The sequence below is a fragment of the Tachyglossus aculeatus genome, chromosome 16, assembly GCF_015852505.1.
Source record: "Tachyglossus aculeatus isolate mTacAcu1 chromosome 16, mTacAcu1.pri, whole genome shotgun sequence".
Lineage (NCBI taxonomy): Eukaryota > Metazoa > Chordata > Mammalia > Monotremata > Tachyglossidae > Tachyglossus > Tachyglossus aculeatus.
This window is the reverse complement of record NC_052081.1, coordinates 43,916,030-43,942,438: the sequence shown is the minus strand read 5'-3', so window position 1 is coordinate 43,942,438 and position 26,409 is coordinate 43,916,030. Positions and strand designations below refer to the sequence as shown.

Here is a 26,409-nt window from a genome sequence, read left to right as displayed (position 1 = left end):
CCCCTTCTGACTTTGCTTCCCCAGTCCAGGAAGCCATGAGCCACAGCTTGCTGTTGGGTCTGATTCTCCCCAAATCCCCGCTCAATGAGCCCGGGACCCCCAGCCCCTCGGCCGTCAGCCCGAAGAAGACACCCAGTGTGGTCACCATCGAGGAGCAGATGGAGATGAAGTGCTACTCACCTCCTCGCAAGAGGCTCAAGAGTCCTGTGGCAGGCGAGGCCTCAGAGCTCCTTCCTCCCGAGGTTCCTGGCACGGGGCAGTCCCCACCCTCTGAGGAGTCAGGCCCCAGAGACCCCCAGGCAAGCGCCTTGGAGGGGCAGCGAAGGAATGACGTCCAAGAAGGGGGCGGCCCGGACCTGGGGCCTCCCTCTCACGGGGTTAGTTCCCACCAAGGGGGAAGTGCCGATCCCAGTCCTCCCAGCTGTCCGGAGAGTACGAACCCCGGTTTGGGAGGCAGACCGGGCCTCCCGGACCTCTCCTTCCACCCACGCGGTCAGACCTCTCACTGGCCGGTGGGGCCCCTAGGCGGGCTGGCCCCCAAGGAGGACCCGGGAGGGCATCTGGGTGCAGGGTGTGAGGAGAGGGTGAGGTTATCTGGGGAAAGGGAAGTCTCTGGTCTGAATCCACCCAGCCTCCAGTCCCTCCACCCCAGGCATGGCTCGGAGTGTGGTACCACTTCCACCCTTGAGCTCCTGTCTTCATTCTACCGTGTCAAGCCCGGAGCAGCCCAGCCTTCACCCTGTGCCAATCAGGCTGCTCCCCAACACCCCACCCCACCATCCTTCCAGTCCCACTTGCCTCTTGGGTCCATATCATCTCAGCAATCAGCTTTCACCTTAGTCCGTCATCTGAAGACTCTGCTGAAGATGAACAACCTGATTAAGGCCTCCCTGCAGCCGGATCAGGCCTCCCCACAGCCAGACGCAGCCTTCCTGCAGTCGGAGGTAGCCTCCTTGCAGTGGGTGGCACTGCAACTGGCCTCCGTCAATCGGGCGGCGCCAGATCCAGCCTCCCTGAAGCGGGTGGTGATGGACTTGGCCTCCCTTAATGGGGCGGTGCCAGATCCTGACTCCCTGCAGCTGGATGTGTCCTCCCTGCAGTGGGTGGCTCTGGACCCAGCTTCCCTGCGGCGGGTGGCGCTGGACCCATCCTTCCTGGGGTGGGTGGCTCTGGATCCAGCCTCCCTGCAGCAGACGGCGTCAGACCCAGCCTCCCTGCAGCGGACGGCGCCTAACCCTGTCTCCCCGCGGCAGATGACCCCAGATCAGTCCTCCCTGCAGCGGGCGGTGCCGGATCCAGTCTGGACGGTACCGAACCCCATCTCTCTGCAACGGACGGCTCCGGATCCTGTCTCCCTGCAGTAGGTGGCACCAGGTACCAAACCCGATCTCTCTGCAATGGATGGCTCCAGACCTAGCCTCCCTGTAGCAGGTGGTGCTGGATCAGACCTCCCTGCAGCGGGCTGCGCTGGACTCGTCCTCCCTGCAGCGGGTGGTGCCGGACCCGGTCTCCCTTCAGCGGGCGGTGCTGGATCTGGTCTCTTTAGTGGACAGCTCTGGATCCGGTTTCCCTGAAACGGGCAGTGCCGGACCCAGCCTCCCTGCAGGGAACTAGCTCATCTGTCCCCAAGTGCCTCTGAGGGCAGTTCCGTGCACCCATCGTGGGGGTCAACTCCAACTGTTTCTTGTGTCCTTTTGTGGCTCACCCTAAGTCTCTGCTTTGTCCCACCGTTGCTGTTTGTTCAGGCCCAAGGGCCTCCTGTGAATCTTTTAACACTGACCCTGAAGGTGTGCCCTCCAAGCCGGGTTAAACTTGGCAGCCTGTCTGCTAGGCTTGCCACCCAGAGGAAAGGACTCCCCAGTTTCCATTACACAAATCCAAGGCTAGGGGAGCTTCAGAGATGTCTGATGTCATCAGCCTTCCGCTCAGAAGGGGAAGGGCAGCCTGAGCGTGAGGCGAGGCTTTTAGAAATCTAGGGCCAGACGCTCCCCACACCTCCCCTCTCGATTGCTGCCACAGCCACAACACGCTTCCTTGCCTCCTTCTCCCCCACTGCCCCCCAATAGATTTGTTCGTCCCAATTTGGAGGAGCCCCAAGGCCTCCTAGATTGGGATCTGGGGGACAGTGGCCCAAGCAGGGGGAGGTAGGATAATCCCACCCCAGAAGGGCTGTGGGGAGTGTAGCATCCATCAACCCGGCTTGGAGGAACACACCCAGGGTATCTGTAAGTTTCAAGTTTTACATTCCTTTTACATGTTAAATGTTTGTGACAATAAAAAAAGTTAAGCACACCCTGCACCTTCCTCATCCTGATCCATCAACCAGACAATCCTTCATTAGTATTTATTGAGTGCTCATGTTAGGCAAAGCCCTGTACTAGGCTTTTGGCAGACTGCAACGCAATAGTTGGTAGACACAGTCGATGACCTCAAGGAACTTAAACTCTAGATGGGGAGACAGATGTTAAAATAAATTGCAGATGGGGAAAAGGGCAGAGTATAAGGATAGGTACATAAGTGGGCTAGGGCTGGGGTGTCAAAGTCCTTAAGGGGAACAGGCCCAAGTGCCTAGGAGATGCAGAGGGGAGAGCCAGTAGGGTGGGAGAAAGAGGTTTTAGTTAGGGAAGGTCTATTGGAGGAGATACGCTTTTAGTAGGGCTTTGAAGATGAGGAGAACAGTGATCTGTTGTGAAGGGAGGGAGCTCCGGGCCAGAGGGAGGACACGGGCCAGGGTCCATGGTGAGAAAGACGAGTCTGAGGCGAAGTGAGTAGATTGGCGTTAGAGGAGCAAAACGTATGGGTTGGATTGTAGGAGATCAGCCAAGATAGAGTAGGAGGGGGATTGCTGATTGAGTACCTTAAAGCTGATGATCAAGACTTTCTGGGGTTTTTAAAAATTATAGTTTAAATGGTATTTAAGTGCTTACTATGTGCCCGGCACTGTACTAAGCGCTGGGGTAGATCCAAGATAATCAGGTTGGACACAATCTCTGTCCCACATGGGAATCCACATGGGGATCCATTTTACAGATAAGAAAACAGGTACAGAGAAGTCAACCTAGACACAGGAGGCTGGGTTCCTTTCCCGCTCCCTGCCCTGGGGTCCTGAGGAGGAGTTTCCTATCCTCCCACGTCCAGGCCTTGGTTTCCCTTTCTGTCCTTTCTCTAGGCCCGGGGGGCCCCCGGCACTCTTCAAGTCGGAGCCCCTGCTGAATGGGATGGGAATGATGGTTCTGGTCCCGAGGGAAGAGAGATAATTGAATGTTCTGTCCCACCCCCTCTCCTCATCTTCCCCCACCCCTAGTCCCGACTCCAGTGGCCCCTAAGGGCCTCTCTGCCTCCTGAGACAGAGCGTGGCGCGGAGGGAACGGGGCTCCGGGGGATGGAGGAGCTGCAAGGGCGGAGAGGGACGAGCCACTCTGAGCCGGAGTGGTCGCACTGCCTCCAACCAGCAGCAGGGGGCGCTGTCACCCTAGGTTAGTGTGTGTGTGTGTGTCTGTGTGTCTGTGTGTATCTGTGTCTGTTTAGTAGTATTTAAGCACTTACTATGTGCCGTGCACTGTTCTAAGCATCGGGGTAGGTAAAGCTAATCAGATTGGACACAGTCCCTTTCCCACATGGGGCTCACAGTCTTAATCCCCATTTTACGGGTGAGGGAACCGAGGGTCAGCGAAGTGAGCTGGCTTGCCCAAGATCATAAAGCAGACAAGTGGCAGAGGCAGAATTAGAACCCAGGTCCTTATGATTATCCACTAGTCACGCTGCTTCTCCTTTGGTGGCTACCCCGTCCTATGCGGGGCCGGGTGAGGTGGGGAGAAGGGAATGAGACCCCCCCACTCTCTGGGAACACTTTGCATGCCCCTCATTCAGCTGGGGCTGGCTCTGGGGGCGCTCATCATGGTGCAGTGAGGACACACGTACCTGAGAATACGTATTTGCGGTGCCTCTCCACCAGTCAAGGGAGTCTCTTCACCTGGGCTGGGATACGTGGGTGGGAGTGACACTAAAGGCCACGGTTGTGTCTGCTCAAAGATGGGCTGGCTGGGCCAGGGGCTGCAGGACACCAATAAAGAGCATATTTGGGATTGAGGGGGGATAGCAGGGGGCCAGAATGGCAGTGCAACAGGGCCTCTCTGGGCCAGGGGTAAGAGGTGGAAACTGGGGGGTGGAAAGGGGAGGAGGGGACGAGAGGCAGGTGGAGGTTGAGGGGAAAGGGAGGTGGTCACAGCCCCCTGCTCTCCAGACCTGCCACAGCTGCCGAGCTCCTCGGGGAGCACCATCTTGGCCCTCTATGTGCTGGGTCACAGTTAGTTCAGGGTGTTCATTTTCTTGGTGAAGAGATTCTCTTCAGCAGAACCCCCTCCCAGTCACGCTTCTCATCTATTGGGCCCATTACAGAGCCGACCTTGGCCTCTGGCCGGAGGGGCCCAGTGAGAGGGTTGACCTGGCCGGATGGGATGACCTGTGGTTGTTCCTGCCAACGAAGGCAACTCCAGGTGGACTGCTCTGACTAGGTTGGGGTTTCCCTGTCCCTAAGCCCCTCTCAGGTTGTCTGCCTTCTGTCCATCCATCCTAGCCGGAGACTGGGCCACATCCTGCCTCTGTGAGATGGAACAGAACCAACTTCTGAACCAACCTGATCCCTCTCTCCCTCCCTGGCTGAGGGCCACCCCAGGCCCTGGTATCCTCTGTTGCTATGGTTGCCAGAGGGCGTGTGGCCTCTGGTTACTAGGAATTTGGGAGGAGAGAAGATGCTAGGCAATGGAGAGTGGGTGGGGCTCTGGGTTGCCCACCAAGGCCATGGGGGTGCTGGGCAGGGGTCTTTTTTTGTTGTGTCACGGGAAGTGCTCCTGCTAGGAGCATGAGGGAGGCAGCACAAGGAGGTTGGGGGGAGGGAAGGAGGCTACCTTGGGTTTCTATGGCAACTGCCTGTCTCATGGAGGACCCTTGATTCTCCACTCCCAACCTCGGTGGTGCCCCAGCCCCTAAGGAGACCCTGGATGCAGCCCCCTGGCCACTGCCTACCCTTTGGTCCTTGCTTCCATGCCCCTCCCTCTGTCCTCCAGCTTGACTGGGTTTCCGGGGGAAAGAGTGGGTTGAAGAGCAGGACTGCAGCTCCATTGTAGAGACTACTGACTCTGAAAGAACCTGTGTGTGGTCTAGTGCTCATTTGCATAATTTTTTCATCAGGTCCCCATTCCATTCCCATTTGAAGGACTCCCAGTTTCAACCTTCTCCTGAACCATGTTGTCCCATGCCTGGTGTCCCAGGATAGTGGATCCAGGACTTTTTTTGTCCCATCTCCAACATCCTGGGACATTGGTACATGAAGGGTGCCCAGCTGGCACTTAGAGGGGTTGGGGGTTTGGGGAAATATCACTATTTCCCCAGGATCCCAGCGATAACTGTTGGGGTGACTGGCATCCGTCCAGTCAGGACCAAAAAGCGAAGGAGCCTGGAAGAGGGGGCATTGAAGAAGGGGATTCAATACCCTTCCTGGATGCCCAGTGGTCCACTTCCTGTAGCAGCAGCATCATGGCAAGTCCATTCACCATCCTGTTCTCCTGACTCTCCCCCTTGCCTCTGAACTTTGCTTTTCCCTCTCCTCTTCCCCAAACTGCATTCCCCCCACCCCTGCTTGGGGAAATGGAAGGGATGTAGGGCAGGAGCTTGGACCAAGTTAGAGCCAGTTCTACCAGCTCCTTGAGGTTCTGTTGTGCCAGAGTTGAGAGAGGGGACTGCTGGGTTGTGGTGAGAGAATGGAGGTGGAAGGAAGCTTGTTCACTTGGGAGGCTCTTCCTTGGCCTGTTTAGCAGATAATTAAGCAGCAATTAGCTCTATAAACTAATTAGTTATACAAGACTCCCTTCTCACCCCCTGCCACCTCTACATCTTTCCTTGGCAAAGGGGAAGTGGCACGACTGGGTTGTGGATTGGCACATATTTCCAGTGGGTCCCGGGGTGGAGTTGGGGTGTGTGCAAGAAGACAGGTTGGGTTGGCAATGCCAGAATCTTTGGACCCTGTGGAAGCAAGCAACTAGCACCCCAAAGGTCCCTCCCAGGGCAGAATCCAGAGAAGCCTGGGAGCTGATGAGATTGGGCTGTGCTGGTGGGCACACTATACTGGACTGAGAAACTTGTTTTGCAATAGGGCATAAGTCCCTCGTGGGCAGGGAATGTACAATCTTTTTTGTACTTCCTAAGTATTTAGTACAGTGCATTACCCCCTGTGGACACTCAGCAAACACTATTACTCTTTCTGCTAATGGACACTGGGAACAGGTGAGATACTGGGAACAGTAGCAGCTGAGGCCTCCTGAGTTTCAAATGAGACAAGGGCATATAAAACCAAGAGAGAAGAAGCTGCTGCCCTATTCCACATTGTCTGTCTCCTCTTGCCCTTGGTGCTACCTCTCTGATGGGGGAGATGTCATTTTGGTGTTAACGGTGGATCTGGATGGGAGGGAGACAGAGACCCAGAGAAGAGATTGAAGGTGGGGGGAAGAAGTGAAATGAAGCTTCAGTGTCTAAGATTATTACCCAGAGTTTGACAGCTCGCTCGACACCATCCCTGCTTGAGGCAGAAGATAAAATGGACTGGAACAGCAGTAGGAGAAAGCAAGGTGAGAAGATTCCAAGACCCCAGACCAGGGGACTCTGAGTAGCTGTGGCTTCTCTGGCCATGCAGATCCCTCAGAAGAGGAGAGGGTTGGAGAAAGGGGATGTATGAGATGACCTCTGGTTGAAGCCTCCTGTTCTACATTACTTACCCCTCTATGACGGTGGGGTCGCACAGAGATGGGGTGGAGGGTTGGAGGCCCTGGAAACTCCTGACAAAGCCATTTTCTCTCATTTCTTACCCATCCACTGCCCATAGTATTTCCAGGAACATTTCATTATCCCCCTGCCTCTTACTAATAAGATTTCAGGACCATGAGCTGAAGTGAAGATGGGGTGATTTGAAACCCTGGTTCTCCCCAGCTCCAGGGGCAGCTACTTCCTGGGCCAGTGTGGGATGGGCAGGGTGGGGGCAAGGTGCCCAGGATCCCTCTCAGCCACACACCCTGGGACTGAGGGGTGGTGAAAACATAAATGATTCTGGTGTTTGAGGCACCAAGGGCTTTGGCTAGCTAGAAGATGATCAGATTGGACACAGTCCCTATCTCACTCGGGGCCAGGGAATCACAGCCTAAGAAGCAGGGAACTTATCCCCAACTCAGAGATGAGGAAACTGAGGCTCAGGGAGGACAAGCAACTCAGAGGAAGAAAGAGAAGGCAAGAGACTGGGGCAGTGATGGACCTTCAGGAAACTCTTCCTGAAGTCTAAACCTCCATCCCTCCTGCTGCCATCATGGGCTTCTGCTACAGACTGGCTGTGGCGTCGGACTTCAAGACATCAGCCCATCCCCAGCCCAAGGTCTCTGGAGGCAATAAATGGGCTCACAGAGCTCAAAGGTGGCCCCAATTAGCTTGACTCTGTCCCAGTACTTAGTACAGTGTCTGGAACATTGAAAGCACTTAAGTACCATTTTTTTTTTAATTTGAGCCCCCATCCTAGGCTCCTCCAGGAGAGGAGGTTGACTCAGGCAGAGACATAAAGTGTCAGTCTGGTCTGCCTCGGGTAGCCACCTGGCTTCTTCTCTCTGACGTGCTTGCCTCAGTGGCTGGAAGGCAGGTCCAGGGTAGACAGTGAGGTCCTGCCCAGAAAGTGCCAGCCAGTGCCTCTGAGGCAGGCAGGTGGGCGGTCTCACTCCCAAACCCCTCCCCTCCCTGCTTCACCTCCCTAGGACCCCAACAGTGCTTGCCCTGAAAATCCTCATCCTTCCCCAACGAAAGTTAACAAGGCAGCAAACACCTGCAGCTACCGAGACAAATTAAGAGGAGCAGTCAGCATAATACAACAAACAGATAAGTGAGCAATTAACAACCTGAGAAAGATTAATAGAAGCAATTATGGGCCAGCTCTGCTCCCCCTCTTGCTGTAAATATGTCTCTCTAAATTGGGCCAGGCACCCCCTGCCCTGCTCTCTTCCTCCTCTAAGTTTCGGTGGGCAGGTGATATGGAGAAGCTGGACAGGAGCTGGAATAGGACATGGGAATGGATAATAGGATGGGGGAGGGAGCAGAGTAAGAGAGGAGGATGGGGGTTGGGGGATGGATAAATAGTAATAATATTTATTGAGAGTGCCTACTGGGTGCAGTCAGTGGCATTTGTTGAGTGCTTACTGTGTGCAAAACAGTACTAAGCCCTCAGGAGCACACAACATAGTTATTAGACATTATCCTTGCCCTAAAGGAGCTTACAATCTAATCAGTTGGCAGATATTAAAACAAAGTATAGATAGGATATCTATATATACACGTTGTGGAGCTTGGGGTGTAAAGAGCTGTAATAATAATGTTGGTATTAGTTAAGCACTTACTATGTGCCAAGCACTGTTCTAAGCGCTGGGGTAGATACAAGGTCATCAGGTTGTCCCATGGAGGGCTCACAGTCTTCATCCCCATTTTACACATGAGGGAACTGAGGCCCAGAGAAATTGAGTTAATAATAATGTTGGCATTTGTTAAGCGCTTACTATGTGCCAAGCACGGTTCTAAGCAGTGGGATAGAAAAAAAATGATCAGGTTGTCCCACGTGGGGCTCACAGTCTTTATCCCCGTTTTACAAATGAGGTCACTGAGGTCCAGAGAAGTGAAGTGACTCACCCAGAGTCACACAGCTGACAAGTGGTCCATGGGAACAAGAGTTGGGCCTCTTCCCCACCCCATTTTTTTAAGCTCTTTCTATGTGCCAAGCGTTGTACTAAGCCTGGGGTAAATGCAAGGTAATCAGGTTACACACAGCCCCTATCCCATGTGGAGTTTACGGTCTGTCAGAAAGTGTAGGATTTAATTCCCATTTTACAGATGAGGAAACTGAGGCCCAGAGAGTGAAGTGATTTACCCAAGATCACACAGCAGGCAAGACAGTGGGATTAAAAGCCAGGTCTACTGATGCTCAGGCCTATTCCTAGTAGGCTGTGCTGCTTTTCTAAGTTATGCTGCTTCCCATTCCTTCTCAGGAGGGCCTCTTCTCTCCCCTCCTTCCCCCACCCCGCCTCAGCAATCACAACCCTGGGGCCCCTCCCCAGGTTACCCACCCCCCACTTTCTCCAAAGTGCCCCACCAACTCCTCCCCCGCCCCCCCCCCGGCCCTCCCCAGTGCTCTCCTGCACCCTCCCCTTCCCCCGCTCAGGGGGCCAGGGACTCCAGGTCGGGTCCAGAAGTGCAGCTCTGCCTGCTTGATATTCTGCTCACATGCTCCCGCCTCTGTCTGTTCCCCTCGCCTTTCCCTTTCCCATCACAATTATTCTTTCCATTACAAAAAAATAAAAAGTGAGAGAGAGAAAGAGAGAGAGAGAGAGAGAGAGAGAGAGAGAGAGGAAAAGGAGGGGCAGGGAGAAGCCTGTGAGTGCTGGGCCTGGGGTTTCTGTGGGATTAACCCCTTTGTACTAGTGGATTCTCCCCCCCTTCAGCCCCCTCCACTCCCACTGTGGACTAGGGGACTCTGGGCCAGTGAATCCTGGGTCCAGGTGCCCTGGGTTTGCCCCCTTGGACATGGTGGGGTCCCTCCCCTCTCTCCTCCACCTCTCCCCAGCAGATGGGCAAGGTGGGTTGTTGATTCTCCAGGCCTCCCCAGAGCTCACCCCCAGGGGAAGAGGAGTCCAGAGCTTCCAGTCAGTTTCCCCCATGGAGCCTGGTGGTGTCCTCTGGGCAGTCCCCACTTTCCTCCACCCCTCTTTCCTGCCCAGTGTCCTCTGGGCCCCAGGGGTTCCCCAGTGTCCCCTCCTGCCTGGCATCTTCTCTGGGCCCCTGGAGTTCCCTAGTCCCCCTTCTGCCCACTGTCCTCTTTGGGCTCCTGAGGTCTCCCATAAACCTCCAGCCCCTGTCCTGTCCAGTGTCCTTTCCAAGCCCCTGGCCCCCCTCCAGCCTCCCTCCTGCCCGGCGTCTTCCCCGGGCCCTGGGGGGTTAAAGGCCCAGCCATCCCGTCCCCTCCCGGTCATCAATGGAGTCCGCAGCAGCCCTGCAGTTTGCTCTGGCAGGAGCTAAGCTCTCGTCGGCTTGGGGGGAGGCAGGCAGGGGCCTGCAGTGCCAGCTCTGCTTACCCACACCATCAATTGCTGGAACCTTGCCCACTCGGCGGCTGGGAAGGAGGAATGCCCACCCATCCCAGGAACAGGGGACTGGATCACATGGTGGGACCCCACCCCATTTCTCCAATCTGGCCCTACCTTTCGCCTTTTTCTTTTCTGGATTCCTGACCTCTGGGCCTCTTGAGTGAGGGAGAGGGTTTTCTCTTCTTTGGTTTGGGCTGTGCAGCTACTTCTGGGGTGAGGGCCTTGGAACAGTTCCCAGCCTCAGCTAGCTGGAACAGGTTAGGAGTGGAGAAAGGCTGGTGTGGAAGTGGGTGTTGGGGGGTACTGTGGAGAGGCAAAATGGGGGAAAAGGAGTTTTGTGGGCTGGGGCTAAGCAACATTTTTCCTGGGGAGCTCTGAGTGTTGCCTTGACCAGGAGGTCGAGAAATCTGGATTCGAGTCCCAGATCCGCCACTATCATGCAGTGTGACTTCGGGCAAGCCACTTAACCTCTCTTGGCCTCAGTTTCTCCACCTGGAGATGGACAATGGAGACTTCTCCCTGCCCTCTCCTTCCTTGCTCTTGAATTGCCCCCTTCAGGGGTGGCGTGAGGGCTGAAGAACCTGGGAGAAGAGTGCAGGAGTCCAAAATTGTTTTTGGAGGTCCAGAAGGATCTCTCTACAGGTTAATGGGTAGCCAAAACCTAGAGAGGTCCGAAATTTATTTATATTAATTTCTGTCTTACCCTTTAGGCTGTAAGCTTGTTAAGGGCAGGGATGTGTCTACCAACTCTGTTATACTGTACTCTCCCAAGTGCTAGTATAGTATGCAGTAAGTGCTCAATAAAAATGATTCATTGATAGACCTCTTCAGCTTTCCAGTTGCCTCAGACTCATTGTGCCTCAGTTTCCCTTCTCAGGCACTCTGGGACCCACCAAGGGACTGACTCCTCCATTCCCTCTCCGGGGGACACTTTGAGAGTCCCCCTGCTCCCCTCAGTGAAGCACTGCCCCTAGTTGGGGTCATCCTGGCCCCTTCCCCACTCCCAAAGGCCCTTGCCTCTCCCTCCTCCAGTTAGCCACAATTTATGTTCACTGTGTAGGGCCGCCTGAGGGAGAGATAAATTAGAATTATTTTTAATAAAATGGAGATCATTTTTAATGACACAAGTTATTTTTTCTTGAGCCAGTGGCTGGGCCTGGATCTTCCTGAGAAATGGGCAGCTTTTCCCTCCCAAGGCGCGGAAATTAATTCCCCCCCGACAGCGCTGCTGCTTAACGCCGATGATAACTATTAGTTCTATGCCATCAGCGTCTCCTCTCCGCCAGGGCTGGGGTTTCTATCTGCCATCTCTCAGCCTGGAGGGTGGGTGGAAGGGTCGGTGTAGATGGAAGGGAGACTCGGGATGCTGGTGGGGAATATTTAGGGTCAGGAACTGGTGAGGAAAGTGTCACTCCATAGGGGCCAAGGGGACGAATGCCCCCAAAGCTAAGCCAGACTCCCTGCAACCCCCTGGGGCAGATCCTCAGAACTGAAAAGACTCAAAATGGCAGCTCTCTGGCTTGGGAGCTCTTTGAAGCCTGCCCCTCCCAGACTTCATCTCCCCCACCCCCCAGCTCAAATCCTTGCCCTTTTAATAATAATGATGACATTTATTAAGCGCTTACTATGTACAAAGCACTGTTCTAAATGCTGAATGTCCTCACACTCACAGTGAAAAGTGGACCCCTGAATTAGGAAGGGGGTGATGCCCAGCAGATGGTTCTTGCTTCCCTTGGGGTCCCCTCCCCAAAGACCCAACTCCAGGAAGCCCTGTCCAGATTTTCCCTTCCAAGTTTCCAGGACTGGGCCGGCAGGCCTAAGGGGGCTGAAGGCTGGAGGAACCCCATCTTGGCCGGGGGGCACAGAACCCCTGGGGTGGGACAGGACAGGCCCTTTGGGACGGAGGGGGCTGGGGAGGTCTGGGAGACGGAGGGGAGGGGGCCAGGGAAGCCCCCACTCGGGATCAGCCCAGATAACCCAGCAGATGGCAGCTTCGCTCCGTGCATCTGCCCCTCCAGCCCCGGACCCCCACATCCAGCTCCCCCCTTGCCCCCTTTCTACCCCACGAAGCTCGGGCCCTCTGCTCATTTCGGGATTCGAGCGACCCTCAGGCCTGACTTGTTTGGGAGGCTGGCCAAGTGGAGCTGGGTGATGGTGGGCACCTCACAACCTCTCTGGTTTTCCCTGTATTCATTCATTAATTCATTCAATCCTATTTATTGAGCACTTACTGTGGGCAGAGCACTGTACTAAGCCCCAGGGAGAGTACATTCCAACAATAAACAGACACCTCAGCTTCCCCCCAGATTCAGGTCTGGGGGCATTAGAGATTAGAGAAGCAGCGTGGCTCAGTGGAAAGAGCCCGGGCTTGGGAGTCAGAGGTCATGGGTTCTAATCCCAGCTCCACCGCTTGTCAGCTGTGTGACTTTAGGCAAGTCACTTAACTTTTCTGTGCCTCAGTTACCTCATCTGTAAAATGGGGATGAAGACCGTGAGCCCCCTGTGGGACAACCTGATTACCTTGTATCCCCCCACAGCACTTAGAACAGTGCTTGGCACAGAGTAAGTGCTTAACAAATACCATCATTATTATGCAGGTCAAGGGCTTTGAACGTGTCCTCAGGAGGCAGGTGGGAGAGACCCGTGACAGCCTCAATTAATTTATCATCATCATTATTAATAATAGCAATTAGTAATTACTATGGCAGTGTGGTTAGGCTGGGTCATCCAGGACTGTAATGTGAGATGATGTGTGTAGGGGACTGCAGTGGGTTGTTGGCCTGGAGATTGAGCTTCAGGCTAGATGGACACCCCCTTTGATGGGCTGAGGGAAGGCCTGTCCTGACCAGAGGCAAGGGGAGGTATGAGATAACCCCTGCTGCCAGGCCCACCCAGGGTAGAAGGTAATGCAGTTTTGGAGAGCTCAGGTCACCTGAATTGACTTGTCTTTGTCCCAAGCGATCTCCAGATAGTCAGTAGCCCCTCCTGGCATGCAGAATGAACTCTGAGACCTGAAGCTTTTCACCTGGGGATGAAACCTAGGCACCTGGCTCCCCACCCATAGCTTGCTTTTACTATTTCTGGTGACTGCAGGACTTGCTGAGGTAGATGCAGAGATTCTCAGAGATCAATCAATCAATCAGTGGTATTTATTGAATCCTTACTGTGTGCAGAACTTACAGAAGCAGCATGGCACAGTGGATAGAGCACAAGCCTGGGAGTCTGAAGGTTCTAATCCCAGCTGTGTGACATGTCTGCTGTGTGACTTCAGGCCTCAGTTACCTCATCTGTAAAATGGAGAATGAGACTGAGAGCCCCACGTGGGACAGGGACTGTGTCCAACCCAATTTGCTTGTATTCCCCCAAGAGCTTAGTACAGTGCCTGGCACGTAGTAAGGCTTAACAAATATCACAATTATTATGATTATGTTGTTTTGTGTAGAGCACTGTACTACACACTTGGGAGAGTATAATATAACAAGATGTCCGTTGCAAGGCTGGCCACTGGCCCCAGCCCTGAGGAGAGCCCCACCTGCCTGAGGTCCAGCTTGCCAACCTAACCTAGTCCTCCCGGGAGCACAACTGCTGGGGATGGGCTGAGATGTGCTGGTCCAGTGGGAGACACATCTCCTATTGGGGAGATCCAATCAATGGGAAAAAAATAATAATAGTAGTATTTGCTAAGCACTGCTCCAGGTGACTCACAATGGGTTAAACCTAGGGCTGAACAGAACAGATGGTCAGTCACTGCAGCAGGAAGGATTAAGGTTAGACAGAAGGGAGAGCTTCTTGGCCAGGAAGAGACTGAACGGGGAGGCTCTGGACTCTACTTTGTTGCTTGGGGATATTATATGGTGGAAGAGACATTGCCCTGAAGAGCTGAAGGAAGGGTAAGCCTGCCCAGGGGCAGGGGAATGACTAAAATAACTCTGAGAACCCCCTACTCCCCGCATCCTCTAAGGAGGAGAGAGGGCCAACCCCTGCGTCCCCGTCCCAAACCAGGGTCAGTCAATCTGTTGTATTTATTGAGTGCTTACTGTGTGCAGAGCACTGTACCAAACACTTGGGAGAGTACAACAATAAACAGACACATTTCCTGCCTACAACGAGCTTTCAGCCTAAAGGGGGAAACAGACATTAATATAAATAAATACATTACAGATATGGACATAAGTGCTGTGGCTTCAGGTCTCAGCAACCCCCTACAATAGAAAGGAAGAGGGGTCAGTAATGTCTGACCCCCTGTACCCAAGAACCCGGCTCCCCCTTCCCCGAGAGACAAAACCACGTCTAATAAACAGCATGTGGGATGGAAATGTTGGCGTGAATGGGATTTAATTATTATTGACAGGAGGGAAAAAGAGAAACTGGAATTACAGGCACTCAGCCAATTACCATCTTTATTCTCATTTTAAATAGCAATCGCCGAGCGGCTGCCCGAGGTTCCCGGTGGCTTGGTAGAGGGCCGAGGGCCCACTATGGCTTAGTGATATGTGGCCACGGGGCAGCCCTGTCACCGAGGATTCCTGGACAGGGGGTCACTCTGCTTCCCCTCCCGCCCACCTCCCTCCCCCTGGCTTTCCTCTCCAGGACTCAGGGGAAGTTGGGCCAGTACTCTGGGGTCAAATTTGGCAAGAATTTTGAGGAGCTGTTTGACCTCTGGAAAGTCACTTGACCTCTCTGTGCTGGGCCCCAGCTTACAACAATAATAATAATGATGATGGCATTTAAGCATGATCATTTAAGCTCAGAAAAGCAGCGTAGCTCAGTGGAAAGAGCACGGGCTTTGGAGTCAGAGGTCATGGGTTTGAATCCCGACTCCGCCACATGTCTGCTGTGTGACCTGGGGCAAGTCACTTAACTTCTCTGAGCCTCAGTGACCTCATCTGTAAAATGGGGATTAAGACTGTGAGCCCCACGTGGGACAACCGGATCACCTTGTATCCCCCCAGCGCTTAGAACAGTGCTCTGCACATAGTAAGCGCTTAACAAATGCCATTATTATTATTATTTAAGTGCTTACAACGGAGGGAAAAGCTGGAGTAGCGGCAGATGTTGAGGGTCAGGGGGAGGGTGGGGGGCGACGGGGGGCTTAGAGCAGAAGAAAGATGTGTGGACTCTCCAGAGACTGGGTTATATCACCCCCATCCTTCAAGCTAATCAATCAATCATATTTATTGAGCGCTTACTGTGTGCAGAGCACTGTACTAAGCTCTTGGGAAGTACAAGTTGGCAACATATAGAGACAGTCCCTACCCAACAGTGGGCTCACAGTCTAAAAGGGGGAGACAGAGAACAAAACCAAACATACTGACAAAATAAAATAAATAGAATAGATATGTACAAGTAAAATAAATAGAGTAATAAATATGTACAAACATATATACATATAAGCTGATGTTTTGGGGTCACAGGTCTCAGCTGTTTTCAGATGTTCCCAGCTGTGTCCAGGGTGTCAGGGGTGGGGGTGGCGACAGACAATGATTCCCCCCCACTTCAAAGCCTTACTGAAGGCACATCTCCTCCCAGAGGCCTTCCCTGACTAAACCCTTCTTCCCTCTTCTCCCACTCTCTTCTGCGTTGCCCCGTCTTGCTCCCCCCTCTCCCGGCTCCACAGCACTTATGTCCATATCTGTAATGTATTTATTTATATTAATGTCTGTTTCCCCCTCTAGGCTGAAAGCTCGTTGTAGGCAGGAAACGTGTTTGTTTATTGTTGTACTCTCCCAAGTGTTTGGTACAGTGCTCTGCACACAGTAAGCACTCAATAAATGCAACAGACTAACTGACCCTGGTTTGGGATCGGGAGGCAGGGGTTGGCCCTCTTTCCTCCACAATCCCCCAAAGCACCCCACAACTGCCCTGAGTGTGAGGGGAGGGGCACAAGGGTTGGGAAGGGTTTGGGGGCCAATGTCTCCCTAAGCAAACTCCCTCCAGCTGAACTAGCCTGTTTCCCTGAAGTGGGAATTTTGGACTGGGACATGCCTTTCTCCAGCCTGTTATCGGGCATAGTCCCTCACCAGGGCCAGGAGGTGGGATGGGAGGGTGGTGGCAGTTAGGCAATCGTATTTATTGAATGCTTACTGTGTGCAGAGCACTGTACTAAGCTCTTGGGAGAGTACAGTATAACAATAAACAGATGCATTCCTTGCCCACAATTAGCTTTCAGTCTGGGGGGGGGGGGGCCACATACATTAAGATAAATAAATAAATTACAGATGTGTACATAAGTGCTGTGGGGTGGGGAAGCAGCTGCCATCTCAGGGGTGTGCCAGATTTTCAGATGATTTTTATTTGTTCCAGTGTTGGGGACCAAGACCCCAGCAGAGGACGGTTGTGTGTGGGTGTGTTTGAAGGAGTGGGGCTTGTGGGCTCCCCACACCCGAGATTAGTTCTCTCCTCACCCTCCTGGGAAGGGGAATTCTGCCAGCCCTGAGGGGAGACAATTAATTAGCTAATGGCCATGAACACTTCAAACAGTGAACAGCGACCCTGAGGGACACACTTGCCAGTTGCCTGATTAGTTGGTGATTTTTGCCGCCTCCTGCCTCCCTGCCTGCTTGGCTGGGAGGCTCAAGGAGCAGGGACTTGGGCAGAACCAAAGGGGGCCAGGAAGAGGAGGGAGCAAAGTGCAGCAGGAGGGTTTGAGGTTGGATTAGACTCAGAAGTCAAAGCCTGGAGCCCCTGAGGGAGGGAGCTGTGACGGGATCTAAGCACCAGAGAGGCATCCCACTTTGGGCTGAGTCAAGAGCCCCACTCCTGGGAAGTCAGGAGGGAATGGGAAGGGCAGGAGGGGCCAAGGTCACAAGGCCGGTTGGGCAGCCCTTCTGCACAAGGGGATCCAGAGAACTGGGCCCTTTTTGCTGTGTGTTCTTACCAAGTCCCTCACCCCCTCTGTGCCTCAATTTCTCTAGCCCAGGTCCATCTATGCCCCAATCCCTCCCACTCTCCAGCCCCACGGCACAGCAAGAGGGATTGTGGTTAGACCCTGGCAATGTGTGGGAGGCTGTGTGTTTTCTGGATTTCTCTATGTGCATGCGTGTGTGGGGGGGAGTGTAGGACATCTTTTCATAATAATAATAATAATGATGGCATTTAAGTGATTATTATGTGCCAAGCACTGTTCTCTCGATCTGAGAACCTCCATCAATTTCCCTTAAAATCTGCAGTGCTGCAGAAGGTGTGAGCTGCTTTGCTCTCCCATCACCCATTTCTCCTGAATCCCACATCCCTGGCCTGAGTTCCCCTCCCCCCTCAAGCTCCCCCTCCTCTCTCTGCCCTCCACCCTGCCCCGGGCTTCCTGCCCACCCACTTCTGTAGCCAGATACCCTGCTTAGGATCGGCAGAGGGCAAAACTATGGCCCCCAAAAGCTTTGCCTTTGGAAACTTCAAGCCTGACCCCCAGGCCTTCATTAGCAGCATCACCTGGTGGGCTGGGGGCTAGATCAGGACCTTGCTGGAGTGGAGAGTGGCCTGCCCACATTATCCTCACTTGACAAATGGGGAACCGATGCCCAGAGAGGTTAGGAGGTGTCCACAGGTCACACAGAGGGTCAGTGACCCAGTCAGCATTAGAACCCAGATTCTGACTCCCAAGGCAATGGTCCTGCCACCAGACTACACCCCAAATCCGTGGAGATGACTCTGTTGGTGTACTTTTAAGGGGTTCTGGTGTTTTTGTTTCATTTCTCCATATTGATGGTGTCTGGGGCTTGTTTCCTGATTAGGCTTTTTAAAAAAAATGATATTTGTTAAGTACTTACTATGTGTCAAACACTGTTGTAAGTGCTGGCATAGATACAAGTTAATTAGGTTGGACAGTCCCTGTCCCACTTAGGGCCCACAGTCTAGCCTTCCAGGACCTCGAGGATGGGGATTGTGTCTTGTCGCCCTCTGCATTCCCCGTGGGGTCCAGCACAGAGCTCCGCTCCTAGAGGATACTCAGGACAGGATGTTGACAGACTGACCGGTGAGTTGACTGGGAGCAACCAATAAATCCATCAATGGTATTCATTGAATGTTTACTGTGTACAGAGCACTGTATGAAACGTTTGGAAGAGCACAATACAACAGAGTTGGTAGGCACACTCCCTGATGCCCAAATGACCTTTCAGCCTAGAGAGGGAGGCAGATATTAGCATAAAATAATATTAAATAAATGACAATTACGTACACGAATGGGGTGGGGTTGAGGATGGGGTGAATATCCTGTGCTTAGGTTAACATTGCTCGCTACCCTCTTCCATCCCTTCTGTCAGTCTGCCTGTCTGTCTGTCCTTGCTGGGCATGCCCTTCCCCAGAAGTTCAAACAGCTGCTTCCTGCAGGACTTGGGTTCCAAGCCTGGCATTGCCATATGCCTGCTGTAGGACCCTGGGCAAGTCACTTGACTTCTCTGTGTCTGTTTCCTCATCTGCAAAATGGGGATTCAATATTTTTTCTCCCCCACTGGCCTCACCTTAGGCTGAGAGCCTCTTATGGTACAGGGCCTGTGTCTGACCTCCTTATCTACCTTAGAATTTAGTACAGTGAATTGTGGTGCATTCAATACACACTTATAATCCACTAGGTTGTCAGCTCCCTCTAAACTTTAAGGCCCTCGAGGGCAGAGACTGGATCTACCTCCTGTATTGTGTCGGACTCTCCCCTGTAAGCTTGGCACCAGTCTGTCCTGAGGCTCCAGGTGCCTGGTGGAGAGCCGGTTGATGCCATGTCCAGAGTGGGGCAGCTGCCAGAGCTTGGCTGGCCCTTTTGGCTCCCTCACTGCCCATTCTGCTTCAACAATCCTTTCCCATCTTCCCTGGCCAAGGGAGGCCAGATGCTGGACGCTGTGCCCGAGGAGGCGAGGAGACAGGAAAGGAGGCGGACAGAAAGTGGGGTGGAGAGAAGGAGAGTGGGAGTGTTAGAGGAGGGAAAAGCCCCAGAGGAAACGGGAAAGAGTCAGATGGAGCCAGTGGGACCCTCTCCAATCTCTCCCGGGAGCCTTCTGGGACAGGCTTGAGGGAGCGAATGAGCTTCCGTTGCTGCAGGAGGAGTTTGGGTTCGACACGAGGAAAAACTTTCCACCTGCTTGGGTGACACTGGCCCAGGAACAAGGATCGGGAGAAATCATCCCCTCTAGAAGGCAGGGCACTGCCTGCTCGATGACCGCAATGGGGCCCGGCCAGTCTGAGCAGTCCCTGAGGCAGTTAGCCAGCCAGCAGGGAGCCAGAGCAGAGCAACGAACCAGGAGCCAAACTTGGTTGGGGGGTGGCTGGAAACGGGGCCCCTGGAAACAGCTCTTTTGAGCACTTCTGGCTTCCTCCGCTGCTGCCAGCCAAATGAAAACAGACATAAAATAATTTTCCAGCATGTTAACAGATTGGCAAGAGAGTGTGGGCCCTACCTGCCCTCTGCCTTGAAGGGCTGTTTGGTTTCTAGAGGGAAGTTCTTTCTCTTCCCTAGACTGGGAGCCCCCTGTAAGACAGGGACAGTATCTGACCTGATTATCTTGTATCTACTCCAGAAACCACAATTATTATGCTTTCAAGGGAGAGAGTTTGGGGTGCTGGATGGTCCATCCCTGACTTTGAGGTTGGGGGTCCAGCAGGGCAGCCAGCAGAACCTCAGGTGGGTTTTTTATTTTTATATTTGTAAAGTGCCTACTATGTGCCAGGCTTGTACTAAATGGTGGGTTAGATACAAACTAATCAGGTTGGACACAGTCTCTGTCCCACATGTGACTCACATTCTTCATGTTTTGTTTTGTTGTCTGTCTCCCCCTTCTAGGCTGTGAGCCTGCTGTTGGGGAGGGACCGTCTCTATATGTTGCCAACTTGTACTTCCCAAGCGCTTAGTACAGTGCTCTGCACACAGTAAGCGCTCAGTAAATATGATTGAATGAATGAAAATAAAAGGAGAAGCCAGAAGGGCGAGGGAATATGTCCTGGGTGGACCCTCCCCATCTGGGATCCTGGACCAGAGCCATCCAGGGCTGATAGACAGGGGTCTGGGTCTTCCGCTGTAGGCCAGAGGGTCTGGGAGCTGGGGATTAGGGGGTGGGGGAGCCCAGCTCCTCACCCGGACGCACCCAAGGGCAAAGAGAATAGCTGCAGGTGAGGTGTTGCCAACTGGTTCTGGGGTACAAGCTGCAATTAAGGTGGCAGAGTGGCAGGCAACAGCACCTGGCAAGAAGCCTAATTGTGGGTTCCGGGGGCGGGCACAGAGGCTGAGTGGAGGTACCAGCGGGGTCTGTGCGGGGGCGGGATTTGTAACAACTCCAGAAGGGGAGGGCTCCGGCTGTCTAAGCTGGTAGTAGAGATGGAGCCCAGGGAGGGGCAGCTCACTCCTCCTGCCCCACACCTCCCCACCCCATGCTGCCTGGGTGATGGGTGAATATCTTGTGCCCAGCCCATTTGCCCCAGGTGCCCTCATGTGCTCCCAACTCTGAGGTCTTCATAATCTGGACAGGGCAGGGAGATGGACCATCTTATCTGATGAAGTTGAGGGTGGTATTTTATTGCTTACTAGGGATCAATCAATCAATCAGTCGTATTTATTGAGTGCTTACTGTTTGCAGTGCACTGTACTAAGTGCTTGGAAAATACAAGCTGGCAACATATAGGGATGAGAAGCAGTGGGGCCTAGTGGAAAGAACACAGGTCTGGGAATCAGAGGACCTGGGCTCTACTCCCGGCTCTGCCACTTGCTGCTGTGTGACCTTGGGCAAGTCACTTAATTTCTCTATGCCTCAGTTCCCTCATCTGAAAAGTGGGGATTCAATCCCTGTTCTTCTCCTACTTAGACTGGGAGCCCCTTGTGGGACCTGATTATCTTGTGTCATCTTATGCTGGCACATAATAAGCACAAGACAACAGTTAGGTACCAAGCACCGGGGTAGATACAGCATATATAGATCAGACACAGTTCCTAGCCCTCATCGGACTCACAGTCTAAGGAGGATGGAGAAGTATTAGCATGGCTCAGTGGAAAGAGTGTGGGCTTTGGAGTCAGAGGTCATGGATTCAAATCCCGGCTCTGCCAACTGTCAGCTGTGTGACTTTGGGCAAGTCACTTAACTTCTCTGGGCCTCAGTTACCTCATCTGTAAAATGGGGACTAAAACTGTGAGCCCCTGTGGGATAACCTGATCACTTTGTAACCTCCCCAGCTCTTAGAACAGTGCCTTACACTTAGTAAGCGCTTAACAAATACTATTATTATTATTATTATTATTATTAATTATTAGATCCCCATTTTACAGATGAGGAAACTGGGTCCCAGAGAAGTTAGGTGACTTGGTGCTACTTGCCCAAAGTCACCCAGCAGTCAAGTGGCAGAGCAGAGATTAAAACCACGTTCCTCTGACTCTTAGGCCTGTGCTCTTTCCATTAGGAATTGAGTCCTTCACCCTGAAGCGTGAGCAGGGCCTGCCCCATTTAGCATGAAGACCTTGGGTATCGGGGGGTCTTGGAACTGGGGAACTCCCTATGCCTACATTTCTGAGCGATCCCAAGAAGGAAGGAGTTAACCAGGATAGGTAAGCGCAGAGATTGGCTGAGTTGACTTTATCTCTCAGAGGAGCTTTTTAGCAATAATAACGATAATTTCTTAACTGTAGATGATTGTGCTTTTATTTCCCCAAACACTTTCACATTGTTTGTCTTCACCATCATCTTTGAAGGTAGGGGAGAGATTGGGTTTATTGCCTTCCTTTTACAGACGAGGCAGCTATGGCCCAGAGAAGCCAAGTGACATTCCCTAGGTCGCACAGCAGGCCAGGGGCAGAGCCAGGTCCAGAACTCAGGCCTTCTGACTCCCCGATTCCTGCTCATTCCATTAGTCAATAATAATCACAATTATGGTATTTGTTAAGTCCTTACTATGTACCAAGCCTTGTACTTAGTGCTGGGTAGGATACGTGATTATCAGGGCAGAAACAGGCCCTGTCACACATTGGCTCACAGTCTAAGTAGGAGGGAGGACAGATATTGAATAACCCACTTTACAGATGAGGAAACTGAGGCACAGAGTAGTGACGTGACTTGCCCAAGGTTACGCAGCAGACAAGCGGCAGAACTGGACTCCCAGGCCTGTGATCTTTCCACTAGGCAATGCTGTTTCCTAAATTAATTGTTGCATTTGTTAATCACTTGCTATGTGTCAAGCACTGTCTTAAGCACTGGAGTTACAAGATCATCAGGTCCCACCTGGGGCTCACAGTCTAAGTAAGAGGGAGAACTGGTATTGATCCCCATTTTGCAAGTGAGGGAACCAAGGCATAAAGAAGTTAAGTGACTTGCCCAAGTTCACCCAGCATGGCCCTATACTTCCAGGTCCACCCCAGCCAGAGGAGGAGATGGCAAGCTGCTCCCTCTCTCTGCCTCCATCCCAAAGTCTTTCAAACCTTGAGCACTGATGGGATTCTGAAATCTGTCAGGGTGTGAGCAGAGAAGCAGGAGGGGGTGGGAGAGAAGAGGGGGGAAGGGCCCCGATCAGAACTTGAATCTAGCCTGGCTTCCTCATAAGAAATCCAACAGAAGGAGCTGACCGGAAGCATCCTGAGGGATGAAAAGGACATCAGAGTGGGAAGCCCGGGTCAGCCCGGGTAAGTCCGACTCTCCACTTGCACCCCACCTAGTCTGGCACAAAGGAGGACTGGTAGGATAGGGGCAGGGAGGGACAGGTGGTGGCTGGGATGAGGGTTTGAGGCCAGAGGGCACGTTGGGTGCTCAGTCTCTGCCCAGGGAATGAAGTTGGGTGGCCCAGCAGAATCCTGACTCGGCTGGGGTTTGGGAGGGGCAGAGCCAAACACACACACGCATTCACTCACTCGTTCCCAGAAACGCACTCACTCCCCCTCATCCCCTCCTAGTCACACTCAAGCACACACACACATTCTCCCTCTCACAGATACATAAACTCACCTCACACCCCCAGTCCCCTGACATCACACATTACACACACAAACACTCAATTACACACCTTCTTAGTCACCCACACACATTTCTCGCTCTCACAGAAACATAAACTCACCCTTACACCCATTCCCTAGACATCGCATATGCACACATATACACTTACATACACCACACACACTTACATACACCACACACACATCTCCTCCCAATCACACACATGCACGTTCTCACTCTCATAGAGACAAAAACTCACCACAGGCCCCCAGTCCCCTGACATCACAAATCACTCACTCCCACACTTCTCTCTGTAAGCACACAGGTCACGTGCATGCGCCACACACGCACACACACACACACACACACGCTCTCTCTTACCTACACCGCACACACACATCCCCACCGAGGCACAGTCATGCACGTTCTCTCTCATAGAAACATAAACTCACTGCACGCCCCCAGTCCCCTGACATCACCCATCACACACTTCCACTCCCACACACAAGCTCTCCACAAGCACACAAGTCACGCGCTCACACACACTCTTCTGCCTCCAATGCTTGCACACGTCACACATCGCACGTCACCCACACCCATCAGAGGACTGGAGATGGAGAGGGAGGAGCAGGTGGAGGCTGGGAGCAGCGGGAGAAAGATGGTGGAGGCGGGCCGGCTGTTTGACTTGAGGCACCTGGGGTGGGCTGAATCGTTTGCTTAACAGGCGACCGTGAAAGTGTGTGTGTTGGGAGAGGCGGGGAGATGGTGGAATAGGCCCCTGGCCTAGAGGTGCCTCCGAACCCCAGGTTCCCCCAACGGCCTTCTGTGTTCACAATCCTCCCTCTTTGGAAGGGGCAGTAGGAGGAGAAGGGGTGGTGGGGTGGGGGGTTGTAGGTTGCCATGGAGAAGGAGTAGGGGTGGGGAAGTGGGGGGAGGAAAGAGGAGGAGCACTGAGGAGACCCAGTGGGCTCTGTTAGCCCGTTTCTGTACGTGGGAATGGGGCAGAGATCTGGTTAATGACCTAAATCCTGGGAGCTGAGCTGCCAGAGTCAATACCTTTGGAATATCCAGTTAGCTGACGGAATGGCTGGAGTTGACCTGTTTTCCTTCCAATTTAAATACCTGGAACACTTGTCATATCCTGGTTTGATTACTGGATAAGTCTCCTCGCTGAGCTTCCTGGTCTCCTGTCACTCCCCATTCCAGTCCTTACCTCACTCTGCTGCATGGGTCATTTTTTTTAATGGCCTTTGTTAAGAACTTACTATGTGCTAGGCACTATACTAAGCCCTGGAATAGGTACAAGCTAATCAGGTTAGACACTGCCCATGTTCCACTTGGGGCTCACGCTCTTAATCCCCATTTTACAGATGAGGGAATTGAGGCCCAGGCAAATTAAATGACTTGCCCAAGGTCTCACAGCAGACAAGTGGCAAAGCAGGATTAGTACCCAGGTCCTTCTGACTCCTAGGCCCGTGCTCTATCCTCTAGACCACGACACATTTTTCTACACAAAATCATCAATTCATTCCTCAGGAACCTCCAGTGGTTGCCCATCCTCCTCCGCATTAAACAGAAACTCCTCACCATCGACTTTGAAGCACTTAATCAGCTCTTCCCAAACTACTTTACATCACTGATTTCCTGGTACGACCCAGCCGGCTCAAGCAGGTAGGCACAGTATCTATTATTCAGTCAATCAATCAATCATGTGGATGGACCTTCAGGGTTCCAGTCCTTTTGTCCTTGTCCATTCCACCCATCATGAGGGGCTGTTCTGTAGTGCTGATGGGAAGGGCTTGGGAAGGGGGCCAGAGGGGTCTAGAAGGGTGGGCAGAGCTGGAGGGGCAAACTGCTGGGAACAAGACTCCTCTTTGGGTCCTGAGTTTAAATCAATGCCTCCCCCTGGCATTAGGAAGATGGTTTCAGCCTTGTCCAGGGCAGATTCTGACCAACCCCAGAATCTGGTGCCACTTTCTCAGGGGACATGAGCTGGTTTAGGGGGTGGGTGGGCATAGTAAGCTGGGAACACCCGCCCCCCCGCCTCCCCACCAGAAGAGCTGGGTTGGGGGAGAGGAAGAAGGAGCTTTTTTAAGTAGCTGCAGATGGAATCTCTGGTGTTTTCCAGAGGAATCGAATTAGTCCCACATGTGAAGATGAGCTGAGTGGGCATTTCTGTTTTGAGCAGCCCCTCTCCTCTACATCCCTCCCCCTTCCCACACTTGGAGACTTCCAGGCCTGGAAGGAGGGAGCTCTGGCCACCCCAGCATAGGCTTTATCTTTCCCCTGGCGCTCCATTCCCCTGCCTACTCCGTTAGATCTCATTGGCCCTCTTCCCCACCCCAACTCCTCTCCAGCATCTGGGATAGTTCAGGATGGCCAGCTGGAGGGAAAGGGCTGGGCATGGCACATCAGGGTTTGATCTAAAGATGGCAGGGCCCTCTGGAGGTTAACTTGCCCAGTCCCCTGCCTCCACACAGGTCTCACCAACACCCAGCCCAGTCTGGGGCAAGAGGGAGAATGGGAGAGACCAGAAGTTTGTTACGGGGGGATGAGTGGCATGGATTGATGGGGTGGGAGGGCCGTGCCATACCCGACCCCAGACTGCCTCTGATTCAGTCTGTGCTCCACTCCTGTCAGATATGTACACCCTGGCTCAGCTCCCTGCAACTTCTAAAAATAAGAACTGCCGAGAGGCGCTCTCGGATTGGCTACGTGGGATGCTGGTTGCCTAGGCAACCCCATATGGTGGGTACCTCCCCACCCAGTCCCTGCAGTCGGACTCTCCTCATTCCCAAGGCCAACTGTCTGTCTGGCCTTCAGTGAGGTTGCTGGATGTCCAGGCAATGGTGAGGAAGGCCTGGGAGGGAAAGACTGGGTTTGGAGAGATGAGGGAAGAGAGATTTTAGCTCTCGCTCTGTTAATTTCCCAAATCTAGAAGTCCAGACGACCAGCTGGTCAGGCAGGCTGTGAGGAGACTTCAGGACTCTCAGTGATGGTATGTGGGAAGGGGCCCAAGTCTTCTCATTTTAGCACCCCCTTCTGCTCTCTCAGACACCTCAGATTGACAGGGATCTCATTCATCAATCAATCAGTGGTACTGAGAAGCAGTGTGGCTTAGTGGCAAGAGCATGGGATTGGGAATCAGAGGATGTGAGTTCTAATCCCAGCTCTGCCACTTGTCTGCTGTTTGACCTTGGGCAAGCTGTTTAACTTCTCTGTGCCTCAGTTACCTGATCTGTAAAATGGAGATTAAGACTGTGAGCCCCACGTGGGACAACCTGATGAGCTCGTGTCTACCCCAGCATTTAGAACAGTGCTTAGCATGTAGTAAGTGCTTAACAAATACCATAATTATT

At 53.0% G+C, this 26,409-nt stretch overlaps 1 protein-coding gene and 1 long non-coding RNA gene across 4 annotated transcripts in view; one reads left to right on the top strand and one right to left on the bottom strand.

Moving 5' to 3' along the window:
* SPOCD1 (SPOC domain containing 1) overlaps nt 1–2,285 on the top strand; it is a 34,590-nt gene extending 32,305 nt beyond the window's left edge. For all 3 annotated transcript variants that reach the window (XM_038758699.1, XM_038758698.1, XM_038758697.1), the window contains one exon: nt 25–2,285. In XM_038758699.1, the coding sequence (XP_038614627.1) occupies nt 25–1,364 (1,340 nt within the window). In that variant the 3' untranslated portion in view covers nt 1,365–2,285. The remainder of the gene's footprint in view (nt 1–24) is intronic.
* LOC119938789 overlaps nt 1–26,409 on the bottom strand; it is an 84,747-nt gene that overhangs the window by 36,088 nt on the left and 22,250 nt on the right. The gene's annotated exons all lie outside the window — the stretch shown is intronic.